This window comes from Pseudorca crassidens, chromosome 15, assembly GCF_039906515.1.
Source record: "Pseudorca crassidens isolate mPseCra1 chromosome 15, mPseCra1.hap1, whole genome shotgun sequence".
Lineage (NCBI taxonomy): Eukaryota > Metazoa > Chordata > Mammalia > Artiodactyla > Delphinidae > Pseudorca > Pseudorca crassidens.
The window spans coordinates 38657647-38670588 of NC_090310.1; the positions used below are offsets into that span (position 1 = coordinate 38657647).

Genomic DNA, 12942 nt, shown 5'->3' on the forward strand with positions numbered 1-12942 from the left:
GGACAAATATATATACCTGCGCAATCACCACCCCAACTAAAGCACAGAGGTGCGGTTTTTAATTAAGTTAGTTTTGGAGTGAGTAATGCATTTGTGTGGTGAAGCTGCCAAGGAACCAGAGACTGTGGCTGAACACACCTGCCCACACTCATATGCATGGGCTCTGCCCAGAAGCCAGCGCACTGACAAGGGGAGTAGCCGTCAAAGCTGTTGATCCACACGCGCCCCACCCAGGCGGGGCCGACTGGCAGGGTGGTGTCCTAGTCAGCACTCACTGGGCACCCAGACCGCTCTCCACGTGAAACCTGAAACCCTCCCTCCAGGAGACCAGTGCCTCACTGAGCTCCCCCTCGTCCTAATCCAGCTGATCCCAAACCCCAACTAAACAGGACATCGCCCACCGCTGGCTCCCTCCACACGCACAGCCCCGGGGGAACTGGCGCAGGGGACCGCTCTCCCCCTGAGCCACGAGTGGCCACCTCAGACCTCGGCAACAGAAAACAAGGGCCACAAGACAGAGAGGGCCAGGGGTTGGTCAGTGGCTCTGTGGCCTGGGCCCTGAGAGATCTGCAAGGCCTCTTTGTTCTTAACCGAGGGTAGGAGGGTGACAAGACAAGAAAAACAAGACTTGGGAAGACAGTTATACCAGTCTGCACCATCGGGCTGCACAAAGCCATGCTGGTGCCAAATCTGGAAAACACCAACCAAGCAGGATGGAAACAGGAAAGGCGAAGCACTACTGTTTAGGTAGGAGCACCCACGGTCAGCTTTGCAGCCAAAAACCACCTATCCACCCACCATCCAGGCCCGAGATGCGCACTCAGAATCTGCAACTGGCTCCTCCAGCCCAGAAGCAACAAGAACCTCTGGAATTAGCACAGAATTAAGCGCAAGCAACGACACATGCACACTGACTGCTGATTGCTCTGGAGAGGATGTGGACGTGGTAAAGGTGTTCCCTTCCCCAAAGCGCGTGCTCTGGCGAATCCCCAGGTTCTCAGGTGTGCCCTTCTGTCCTGCTCCATGTTCACATCCGAGCAAGCGGACATCTGAGCCCATTCAGGTTCAGTCTCCCAGGACCTTCCTTGATATTTCCCAATCGCCCAATTATCATAACCCAAGGTAACTACTCCCCTTATCTCCTCATTTTCTTTTTTTATCGAAAAAGTAACAATGTGTGTGCCATAAAAAACTGGGAAACATTCAAAAGCAAAGGGAAGACAACAGAACTCATCAGTAATCCCATGGTCCAGAAATAATGAACACCTCCCCTCGGAACATGCCTTTCTCACTTCCTTGTATGTATGAATCATTGTCAGGGTCCCTCCTCTACAGAAGGTAGCCCACGGAACATTCTCCTTGGTGCTCAAGCGCTCCCCGTGCATCCACTGAGGGCCCGGCTGTGAGGGCCTTGTCCTTCCTTAACCTCACATCCAGTGCCGTCCACACCTGAGGGCTGCTGTCCCTGACCACCCAGCACCAGCTGCTCCAGGTGGAACTGCCAGGTTAAGCACCACCTCTGCGGCCCCTCACACCAGGCACACACTGGGGGGTGGAGCCAGCGGACAGGCAGCACCACTGCAGTCTGGAGCCTCTGAGCCCAGCCTGAGGGTCCTCCACCCACATTCACACCTCAGCAGGGAGAGAGGCGCTCTCACCACCCCTGAGCGTCTCCGGCTCAGGAGGGGGAGCCTGGTCACCTGAAGACACCATCGATTCCTGCTCACCAGGCAGAAAGGACGCCCGGGGCTCCCCACTACCCAGGCCAGATTGAAGGGGTGACAGGCTCTACACAGCCAGAGGCCCTGACACGGGCCCATGGGCCCCCTGGCGGAGCACCCTGTTTGGGGAGAATGGTTGGACAGGGCTGACTGAGGGCTCTCCTCAGCAATTCCAGAAGCCCAAGGGGTCATGGCCCTGCCCTGCACAGACAGGGCTGGTCTTGAATCCAGTCCCCTCACGCTGAAGCAGCGAGTGGGTAGCTGGTCTATTCACACAACTGCTTCTTCCCCTCCTTCCAGCCTTGAATCACAAACAGACCCGGTCAGCATGCAAGCCCGTCGTAGGGAGCCCAGGAGACACAGAGAGGGACGAGCAAGTCCCCAGGCCCCCCAGTGAGCCCCCTCGCCCCTGCGCAGGCCACAGCTTAGGTGCTCTTCCAGGGCAGGCCCCGCCTGGGACAGCCCCCATCTCCGCTCCCTGCTAATGCCCTGCCCTTTAGGACCTGTGGCAGCCCCTCCCACGGCGGCTCCAGCTCCCAGTCCCGCGGTCTGATGAGTGATCCAGACCGGCTGGCCTGGGAACTCCAGCAGCCTCCTCACTCAGCACAGGGAGAAGTCATCCCTGGTGAACCAGGTGATGGGGGACCTCTCCACAGTACAGGGTTCCCACACACCTCCTGCAGCAGCTCTGGGCAGCAAGGGCCACAGGAGCTCATGGGGCCCTGGCACCCTCTGAAGGCTGAGGCCCCTCCACTCGGGGGCATCCTTGTTTGGGCTCCTGGTTGGAAGGCTGATGTTCAAACGAAAAACTTCCTTGGAAAGAACCCTGCACGTGGTGTCTGACAGCACCGCACGTGTGAGGAGAGCGGCCCCTCTGGAGAACAGCCCCGGCAGCACCGCTGGTCTTACCTGTGCGCCCCTGGAGTAGGACCTGAAGATGGTGCAGAACCTGCCCTGGCCCGATGTGTCCCTGAAACAAAGGCGGTTGGGGATGCGGCCCGTGGGACCCCAGCATGCACAGCATGACCCCCTCCTATTCTGCTGCACATGCTGGCCAACCTCCATGGGCCTGGGCACCCCAGGAGACTGCCCTGTGGGGCGGGAGAACCCCAAACCTGGAGGAATTTACAGCTCAACTTTGAGGTTCTGGAAATGCCCTTAATGTGGAGCCCAGTAAAGGGCAAGGCGAGAGGGGCTGTGGCTCCTGTGGAAGTGAGTCTTTGTGGGCAAAGGGAGCTGGGCTCTGCCCGAACAAGCAGCCCTGGGCCTTCTGGTTTCTGCATCACGTTCCAGCCCATGTTTATACAGGGGCGGTATCAATAGCTAGTCTACTGACACGTAAACAGGGCGCCTTCCAGTCTCCTTAAGGATTCCTGAGTCACTTCACTTGGCTTCCCGGCCCGCACAACAACTGAAGTGTGGCAGCCAGGCACCTTGGCCGCACAGCCCGACTCACCAGAGTTCCAGCTTGACCCGCCGGCCGTCCAGCAGGATGGTGGTAGTCTTGTAGTCGATCCCTGCAAGGAAGCAGAGGGTGGCTGAAGGACCCACCTGGCCAGCGCCCAGTCCCTGAAGCCAAGCAGAAGTGTGGCTCCAGCCCAGGGAGCCCAGTGACCCCAGCTGGCCACCCTCCTGTCACCCCAGAGACGCAAGCCGGGTACCAATGGCACCGGCCAAAGGGAGGGCAGCTGGTCTCAGCATCGGCCCACGTCGTGTGCTTCTCAAAGCTAATGGGTTTTCTGAGTTCTTGGGTTCATCGCAGCTCCCAGGTACTGACAACGGGAGCGTGCTTGGAGCATGATTTAGTGGTACAGTAACGTCTAAAATGCCATTTCTCTGAAGAGGTATCTGGAGAACCTCTGCTTGCCATGTCTTTAGTTTTTATTCTTTATACTTTTTTTTTTTTTGCGGTACGCGGGCCGCTCACTGTTGTGGTCTTTCCCATTGCGGAGCACAGGCTCCGGACGCGCAGGCTCAGCGGCCATGGCTCATGGGCCCAGCCGCTCCGCGGCATGTGGGATCTTCCCAGACCGGGGCACGAACCCATGTCCCCTGCATCGACAGGCAGACTCTCAACCACTGCGCCACCAGGGAAGCCCTATACTTTTTAAAATTGAAGTATAGTTGAATTATGTTTCAGGTGTACCGCAAAGTGATTCAGCTATATATATATCTCTATCCTTTTTCAGATTCTTTTCCATTATAGATTTATATAAGATATCGAATATAGTTTCCTATGTTACACAGTAGATCCTTGTTTATTATTTTTTCATACTTTTAAGCGAAAAAAGTCAGTCCAAGAAAGGTGGGTAGGAGCAGGGCCAGTGCTGGATGCATTACTTTAGATGTAAGATCTTCAACTGGTTTATAGGCCATCGGGAAACTTCCTAAAAGCTGTCTTTCCTCCTCCTCCCTTAAGCCTTAAAGATGTCATCAGCTTCTTGGCTGTTTATAACACTTGCTCTAAGAAGGCTTGGAAATGGGCATTTTTAATGCAGACACTGCTCTCACACATTGTGTGTGCATGTGCAAAGCCAACCTCAGAGAGCTGCACGTGAAGCCTCTACCCTCAACGTCCTTCCATCTGGCTAACTTCTAACCATGTGTCAAAACCTGGCTCCCACCCATCAAAAGACACTCAACGGAATGAAAACACAATCCACGAAATGGGAGAGAGTATTTGCAAATCACGTATCTGATGAGGAACTGATATTCAGAAAATATGAAGAAATCCTACCACTCAACAACAACAAAAATCCAATTAGAAAATGGGCAAAAGACTTTCTCCAAAGAAGATATGCAAATAGCTAATAAGCACATGAAAGGATGCTCAACATCACTAATCAGTAGGGAAATGCAAATCAAAACCACATGAGAAGGACTTCCCTGGTGGCGCAGTGGTTAAGAATCCGCCTGCCAATGCAGGGGACACGGGTTCGAGCCCTGGAAGATCCCACATGCTGCAGAGCAACTAAGCCCGTGTGACACAACTACTGAGCCCGTAAGCCACAACAACTGAGCCCGTGTGTTGCAAGTACCGAAGCCCACGCACCTAGAGCCCAAGCTCCGAAACAAGGGAAGCCACCGCAATGAGAAGCCCATGCACCACAACGAAGAGTAGCCCCCGCTTGCCCCAACTGGAGAGAGCCTGTGTGCAGCAATGAAGAACCAACGATGAAGACTTGATGCAGCCAAAAAATTAATTAATTAAAATAAAGAAAAAACCACATGAGATACCACGTCACACCCACTAGATGGTTATTATCAAAAACCCAGAAAGTAAGCAGCATTGGTGAGGATGTGGAGAAATCGGAACCTTTGTGCACTGCTGGTGGGAATGGAAAATGGTGCAGACACCATGGAAGACAGTATAGCATTTCCTCAGAGAATTAAACACAGAATTACCACGTAATCCAGAAATTCCACTTCAGGTTTATACCGCAAAGAAGTGAAAGCAGGAAATCGAACATGTATATATTTGCACATCCACGTTCACTGCAGTGTTATTCACAATAGTCAAAAGGTGGGCGCAACCCAAGCGTCCAAAGATGGATGAAGTCCATCTGTACAACAAAATATTATTCCACCTTAAAAAGGAAGGAAAGGGGGCTTCCCTGGTGGCGCATTGGTTGAGAGTCCGCCTGCCGATGCAGGGGACACGGGTTTGTGTCCGGGTCTGGGAAGATCCCACATGCCGCGGAGTGTCTAGGCCCATGAGCCATGGCTGCTGAGCCTGCGAGTCCGGAGCCTGTGCTCCGCAATGGGAGAGGCACAACAGTGAGAGGCCCGTGTACCGCCAAAAAAAAAAAAAAAAAGGAAGGAAAGGGACTTCCCTGGTGGCACAGTGGTTAAGCATCTGCTTGCTAATGCAGGGGGAATATGCGTTTGATCCCTGGTCCGGGAAGATCCCACATGCCGCAGAGGAACTAAGCCTGTGCGCCACAACTACTGAGCCTGTGCACCACAACTACTGAGCCCACGCTCTAGAGCCTGCGCACCACAACTACTGAAGCCCACGCACCCTAGAACCCACACGCTGCACCTACTGAAGCCCGTGCACTCTAGGGCCCGCATGCTGCAACTACCGAGCCCGTGTGCTGCAACTACTGAAGCCCACGCTCCTAGAGCCTGTGCTCTGCAACGAGAAGCCACTGCAATGAGAAGCCCGCACGCCGCAATGAGAAGCCCATGCGCCACAACAAAGAGTGGCCCCACTTGATACAACTAGAGAAAGCCCGTGCACAGCAACGAAGACCCAATGCAGCCAAAAATAAAAATAATTTTAAAAAATAATAAAAAAAATAAAAAGGAGGGAAAGTCTGACACATGCTACAACATGGATGAACCTTAAAGACATTATGCTCGGTAAAATAAGCCCTACACAAAAGGGCAAATCCTGTATGATCCCTTCTACGAGGGCCCTAGAGCATCAGATTCAGAGACAGAAAGTAGATAGAGGTCGCCAGGGGCTGGAGGAGGGGGTGGGGAGTTAGTGCTTAGTGGGGACAGTTTCAGTTGGGAAGATGAGAAATTTCTGGAGCTGATGGGGGTGCCACTGAACTATACACCCAAAAATATTTAAAATGGTAAATTTTATGTTGTGTATATTTTGCCACATTTTTTTTTTTTAAAGTGAAAGAAGATTCTCCTGCACATATTCTCAAGCTAAAGAAACACTCTTCAGGGAGGAATAGAACTCAGGCCCATCTCCACCGTCCTTCCTCTGCATCCACCCCTCCCCCCAATTGTCTGCTGATAACCCACTTCTTTGGGTGGAAACTCTTGGAATTCTCTGTCAAACAGGAAGCTCAGATTTGGCCCAGGACACCCTCCTTTCAGTCCTGGCTCTACAGCTGCTGTGAGAGCTGGGCCCCATGAGGACAATGTTGGAAACAGCAACCTCCAGGAAGGCTGTGGATGGGGATGCCCATCCTCTACACAATGTCACCTCCATGTGGTGGACCAGCCCAGCAGGTTCTGGCCATGGGGACTGGATACCCTCTGCCAAGGGCAGCCCCCATGAAAGGACCCCGATCGAGGTGGCACCATGGCCCAAAGGCCCAGCCTGGAGCTGCAGGAAGGAGCGGGCGCCCAGGAAGGGCCCAGGAGGAAGCAGGGCACAGGGAGCGGGGCTGCTGCCCTTGCCCGCCTCTGGGGAGGAGGCCAGCCTCTGCACACCGTGAGGCTTGCACAGCTGGGCACCTTGCCCACCCACCGCCTGCGCCCAACCGACCCCTTACTCACGACTTCAACTTCAGAAAGGATGACCAGTCCTCACCCTCCAGGGGCTCTGCTCAAAGCTCTGCCAAATGCCCAAGAGAGACCTGTGGGGACAGGCACTCAGAGCCAGGAGCAGGCACCATGAGGGATCAGCTCTGCACTCCTCCCAGCACGCCCCCCCGCACCTCCCACAGTCCACCAGCTGGGTCAGAGGGCTCCCGGAGAACAGGGTTCCCAGGGAATGGGCCACTAAACCAGTGAGACTCCCGCCCAGGAGCCCTCCCTACAGCACGGCACTGGCACCCCCAGAAAGGCTGAGCAGCCTTGTGAGGGGACTGAGGGCAGTGGACGGTAGGTCCCCACAGCAGACGGCAGTGTCCAGCTGAGAATGGCCGGGGAGCTGGCCGTGCAGAAAACACGGACAGCCCTCAGGCTGACACGCTCCCTCAGAGGTAAAAAAATCTCAAGTAGGGGGCTTCCCTGGTGGCGCAGTGGTTGAGAGTCCGCCTGCTGATGCAGGGGACACGGGTTCGTGCCCCGGTCCGGGAAGATCCCACATGCCGTGGAGCAGCTAGGCCCATGAGCCATGGCCGCTGAGCCTGCGCGTCCGGAGCCTGTGCTCTGCAGCGGGAGAGGCCACAACAGTGAGAGGCCTGCATACCGCAAAAAAAAAAAAAAAAAAAAAAAAAAAAAATCTCAAGTAGGGGACTTCCCTGATGGTCCAGTGGTTAGGACTCTGTACTTCCACTTCAGGGGGTGGGGGTTTGATCCCTGGTGGGGGAACTGATGAGATCCCACATGCTGTGCGGTGCAGCCAAAAAATAAAAAAAAACAAAACGAAAAAACTCACGTATATTTTTCACGCTTGCTCTGCCTCTCACCTGCCCACCTCCCAAATCTGGATAAAAATGTACAGTGTGCTTTACAAATTCATAGAAAATACTGACAAAGCAAGTCCAAAGAGAGGCCTGCCCGAAGAGGCAGCACCTCCTGTAGGCAAGGATGGTGCCAGCCAGACTCCACGGCTGAACCAGCTCCGACAGCTCTTAGGTCTCAATATCTGGTGTTGCAGAACTTCCATCACCTCTCCCTCACCTCACCCCACCCGTGCTTGAGAACGTGAGGAACAGAGGTTTCACGGAAAGCATCTAACACCTTGTACAGCACAGGCATGACTGCTGAGAACACAAACCAGCTCTCAGGAGCTGGGGCAGCTGCCCGGTGCGCAAGGGGGCGGGGGCAGCTCACACACGAGGAGGGGTTCCCAGGTGACCAGGCCTCAGGCTCTAGGACTGTAGACACTCCCTTGATGGACACAGGGCTCGGGAGGCCACCAGGGGCCAGAGTAGACCTCCTGTGTCCCCACTGGGGGCTGCCCAGCCACTTGGCCCCTGGCTCGGGGGTCCCTGCTGGCCCCTCACAGCCCAGGCTTCAGCTCTCTGCCCCTCCCAGACTGTCAGCCCCTGTCACCTGAGGTGTTCACGAGTTGTTAAGAAGGTCTTCCTACTGTTTCATGGGGTTTCTGAAAGGAGTGCAATTCACTTGACACAAGAGGCTTTTTAAACTTCTACTGTCCACCAGGCATCCAGCTGTCTCGGGCAGCACCCGGCCAGGATCTGCAGCCTGAGCATTCAGATTCCCACCGACGCGTCCCTACCGGCTGGGTATTCACGGCGCAGCACCGGTGGCTCTCACTCTGTGCCGAGACACTGACCCGCCCCGCACAACGTGTGGGCCCCACCCTCACACCACGTTTTGCAGGGATGCTTCCACCTTGTGAATCACAGGAGACTCTGTCTTGTTTGTTCAGAATTTTAACGAGAATTGTTCACCATTTTGGAAAAAAAAATCACATCACCCACAGTAATACCTATATCAGGTACATTTTCCTCGTCACTTTCTCAGCATCTAGTACAACTGTCCCCAAGCACTGACTTGCTTAACCACAAACGATCTTACGACATCCCACTGCACCCCTTTCTTCCTCCTTTACATTACCGAAGTATGTATACGTATGTGTGTGTTTTAGTTCCTAGTGTGGGTAGAACAGATGATCTACTAACTTCACTCCTTTTCAGGACAGTAAAGGGGATGCTGCAGAGCACTGGTCCTGCCGGCCTCCTACCCCATTTCTGCATCGCTGGCCTTGCACCCAGCAGGGAGGAGCTAAGCACCAAGCAGCTCACCAGCTCTGGGAAAACGTGACAGGCTGGAGAGGCAGGAACACTGTAACTGCCTGGCTGCTGATGCTGCCGCCTGTGCAACAGGTGCTTCAGAGCACAGACTCAAGAGATGGGGGAGGCAGAAGGAAGAAGGCTACCAAAAAGGTCACTCAAGTTTCATCTTTTTTTTTTTAAAGATTTTTAACAAATATTTTCTTTCTTTTATTTATTTATTTAGTTTGTTTGGCTATGTTGGGTCTTCGTTGCTGTGCGCAGGCCTTCTCTAGTTGCGGAGAACGGGGGCTACTCTTCATTGTGGTGTGCAGGTTTTTCATTGCGGTGGTTTCTCTTGCTGCGGAGCACGGGCTCTAGGCGTGTGGGCTTCAGGAGTTGTGGCACGTGGGCTCAGCAGTTGTGACTCATGGGCTCTAGAGCGCAGGCTCAGTAGTTGCGGCGCATGGGCTTAGTTGCTCCGCAGCATGTGGGATCTTCCCAGACCAGGGCTCGAACTCTACATTGGCAGGCGGATTCTTAACCACTGCGCCACCAGGGAATTCCTCAAGTCTCATCTTGACAGCTGCTCACATCCTAGTGATTTGGGGAGTCTACCGGGCACCCCCACAGGCCCCCCGAGACAGGGACACACAGGAGGAAGGCTGAGCGCTGGGTGGCACTGACCAGCAGGACACACCCCTGTCTTTGCAGCCTCCCATATTCGGGCATGGGGCGTTTCCACCTGAGTGGGGCATCCACAGCCACGGCTCCAGCCTGTCAAGGACAACCTGACCTGGTGCAGAAGCCACGTTCCTTGGGCTCCTTTTCTCCCGCACGGCCGGTCCTCCCTCAGGAGTCACACTTCCCACATCTGTTGGCACCAACTCAGAACAAAAGACCCCTAGAAAATTCATCTTCACTCCACCCCTAGGAAATTACAAGGTAATCAGGGCAAAGGGAACAAACCAAGTTAGTTTGCAGCTTCAGCTTGTGCGTACAAACCAAGACTGCAGATGTTTCAAAGCCTAGTTGTCCATCACTCCTAGGGAGCAGAAGCCAGTGAGAATGAAGACCACTAGGCACAGCCTGACTGACCCTGGGTGGAGGCATTTCCCACATACCTGTCAAGGCTCAACTCAGACCCACCTGCAGGGAATGGCAAGGAGGGACATCCCACCACACAGCACATCCCCCAACCTCTCTTCTGTCTTTATGTCTATTCAGTCAACACTAAGTGCCTAACCATCCAGCTACTTTCCAACAACATGAAAAGCCACAGGACAACTTGTTAAAAATTCATAACAAAGAACAAAAACTGAGTGATAAAAGACTGAGTTAGGAATGAAAGAGAAAATGTTAATCAATGCCTTCCTCTGCAGTATTAAATCCAGCACCTGAAACTGGCACGCAGCTCCCGGGCAGTGTGGCCCCAAGCACACGCCCTTGCAGGCAGCAGGGGAGCCCGCAGTTTCACGGGGGCGCTGCAGATGCAGCTCAGTCCCCAGGCTGGAGGAGTTGGTCTTCCAGTAGAGCTCCCAGACCTCGCCTCCTGGACCCAGTCAGGCTCCCCATGCATTTCCAACACGAAGCCAACGCACAGCGTCAGGGCGCTGCTCCCAAACTCAAGACAGGCAGCCGCTGTTCTTAGTGTTACTCCTTAGGGAGGGAAAATAAGGTCTCGCCAAGTTCCCAGAGACAGACAAAAACAAAAAAATGTCTAGGTCCTCTTGGAACCAGAAAAAACTTCCAGTGACACAGGCAGACACACAGGAGTGTCTGGGACCCACACACTGCCGTGCAGGCAGCCCTAGGCTAAGCGGTCCTCCTGGACATGCCTGACCATCCTTTATGCATCCTCCCAAGGGGGAGGCCACAGCACAGGCCTCTGTCAAGGCCACACACCTCGCACCACGGCGTGCGTGGAGACAGAGGAGGGTCTCAGAACAGTGTGTGGGCACTAGCAGGTGGGCACAGGTCCCGCCTCCCGGCACTCCCACCCCAAACATGCCCCTCCCGAGGGTAGTGGGATCTGAGACTGGCTTCTGACCCTTGGAATAGGGCCGAGTGACGACGTCCCCTCCGTGATCACGTTGCACAGGACTGTCCTGCTGCTCCGTGAAGCAAGCCGTGCCGGGGAGAGGCCCATGGCCAGGAAGGAGGGTGGCCGGCTGCTGCCAACAACCACATAAGCTCAGAAGGGATTCTGCCCCAGCCCACACCTGGGCACAGCCTGTGAGAGACAGAGGTCCTGTGAGGCCCGGCCAAGCCATGCCCAGATTCCTGACCCACAGGAACTGGGCGCTAATAAGTAGGTGCTGTTTTAGGCCACTCAGTTTGTGGTATTTCTTGGTTGGGTTGAATTCCACAGACTGGGACTTCCAAACAGCAGACATTTATCTCCCACTGTCTGGAGACTGGGAGTCCAAGACCACAGTGGCTGCAGATTCTGTGCCTGGTGGGGCGGCTTCCCGCTGTGTCCTCAGGGGCAGAGGGGGTGAGGGAACTCTCCAGGGTCTCTTTTACAAGGACAACAACGCGCCCTCCTGACCTGATCACCTCCTGAAGGCCCCACCTCCTAAGACCACCACCTGAAAGTCAGGTGTAAGTGTGTGAATTTGGGGGGACACATGTTCAGTCCACAGCAGTTAACTAATCCTGGCAGCATCTCGCAGAAATGCAAACGTGCACTCCTCCGACCAGCCTGTAAAACCCTACCAACACAAAATAACAAAAAGAACCTTTCATCAGGCTGTGGTGGGAGAGTCCTAGTCCCTGGAACCTGGGGACATGCTTCCCACAGGGCAGAGGGGCTTTGCAGATGTGATGGGTTATGGGCCTCAAGAAGGGAGAGGACCCTTGGTTACCTGGCTGGGCCCAATGTCATCTGGAGCCCTCAGAGTGGGGACCCTTTGCCGGTGAGTCTGACAGATGAGACGGAAGGACGGCTGACCTGGCTTTGGAGGTGGAGGAGGGGGACATGGTGAAGAGTGCAGGTGACCCTGAGAAGCTGGGACAGCCCTCTGTTCACAGCCAGCAAAGGAACAGGGACCTTGGTCCTACACTGTGACTGATCACTACACCTACAGAACAGTAAGATGACGAGGTACAGCAGCAACAGAGAGGGAACGTCCCAGGGTACCAGTAACCGACGGTATTCACCTCAGCATTGTTTTCTATTATAAACAGACTCAATACAGGCTAAAAATCCACCCACTGGGAGGATTTAACAGGAGGTGATCCACAGGATGGAATGCTGTATGGCCCTCAGCATGGCGAGGACGGAAGCAGGATATAGAGCGAACACAACTCTCATACCCTCCTGATGGGATAGAAACTGCTTAACTGCTCTGGACCACTGGGTGGTATCTACTAAGGCTGCACCTGCAGCCCAGCAACTCCACCCCTAACTGCTTCCCATACAGAAACACAGACACTCACCAAAAACACGTGTGAGAATTTTCACAGCAGCACTACTCAGAGTGACCCAAACACAGAAAGTCTCCCAAAGCCCATGTGCAGAGTAGATGAATACACTGCCGTCCTCATGCGTGGAACGCTGCACACAAAGGAGGCATGAACCACAACTACACACAGCGACGTGGCCGAAGCCCACACGACACGGGGAGAGAAAGAAGCCACACACAACTATACACCGTGTGGTTCCGCTCATAGAAAAACACCAGAAATGCAAACCAGTCTGTGATGTAAAGGTCAGTGGTGGCCAGGTCTGGGGCAGGGGGTGTAGTCTGCAAAGAGTGGAGGGAGGTGATGGCTTCTCAGGTGAGTGCACCTGTCAGCACAGCCACTGAACTGCAGGCCTTACACAGATACAGGTTCTGGGTTAC

General features: G+C 54.4%; 1 protein-coding gene across 3 annotated transcripts in view; it reads right to left on the reverse strand.

Moving 5' to 3' along the window:
* RAB40C (RAB40C, member RAS oncogene family) overlaps positions 1–12942 on the reverse strand; it is a 30723-nt gene that overhangs the window by 9436 nt on the left and 8345 nt on the right. For all 3 annotated transcript variants that reach the window (XM_067707220.1, XM_067707219.1, XM_067707221.1), the window contains 2 exons: positions 3178–3238; positions 2631–2691 (listed from right to left, as the gene is read on the reverse strand). In XM_067707220.1, the coding sequence (XP_067563321.1) occupies positions 2631–2691; positions 3178–3238 (122 nt within the window). The remainder of the gene's footprint in view (positions 1–2630; positions 2692–3177; positions 3239–12942) is intronic.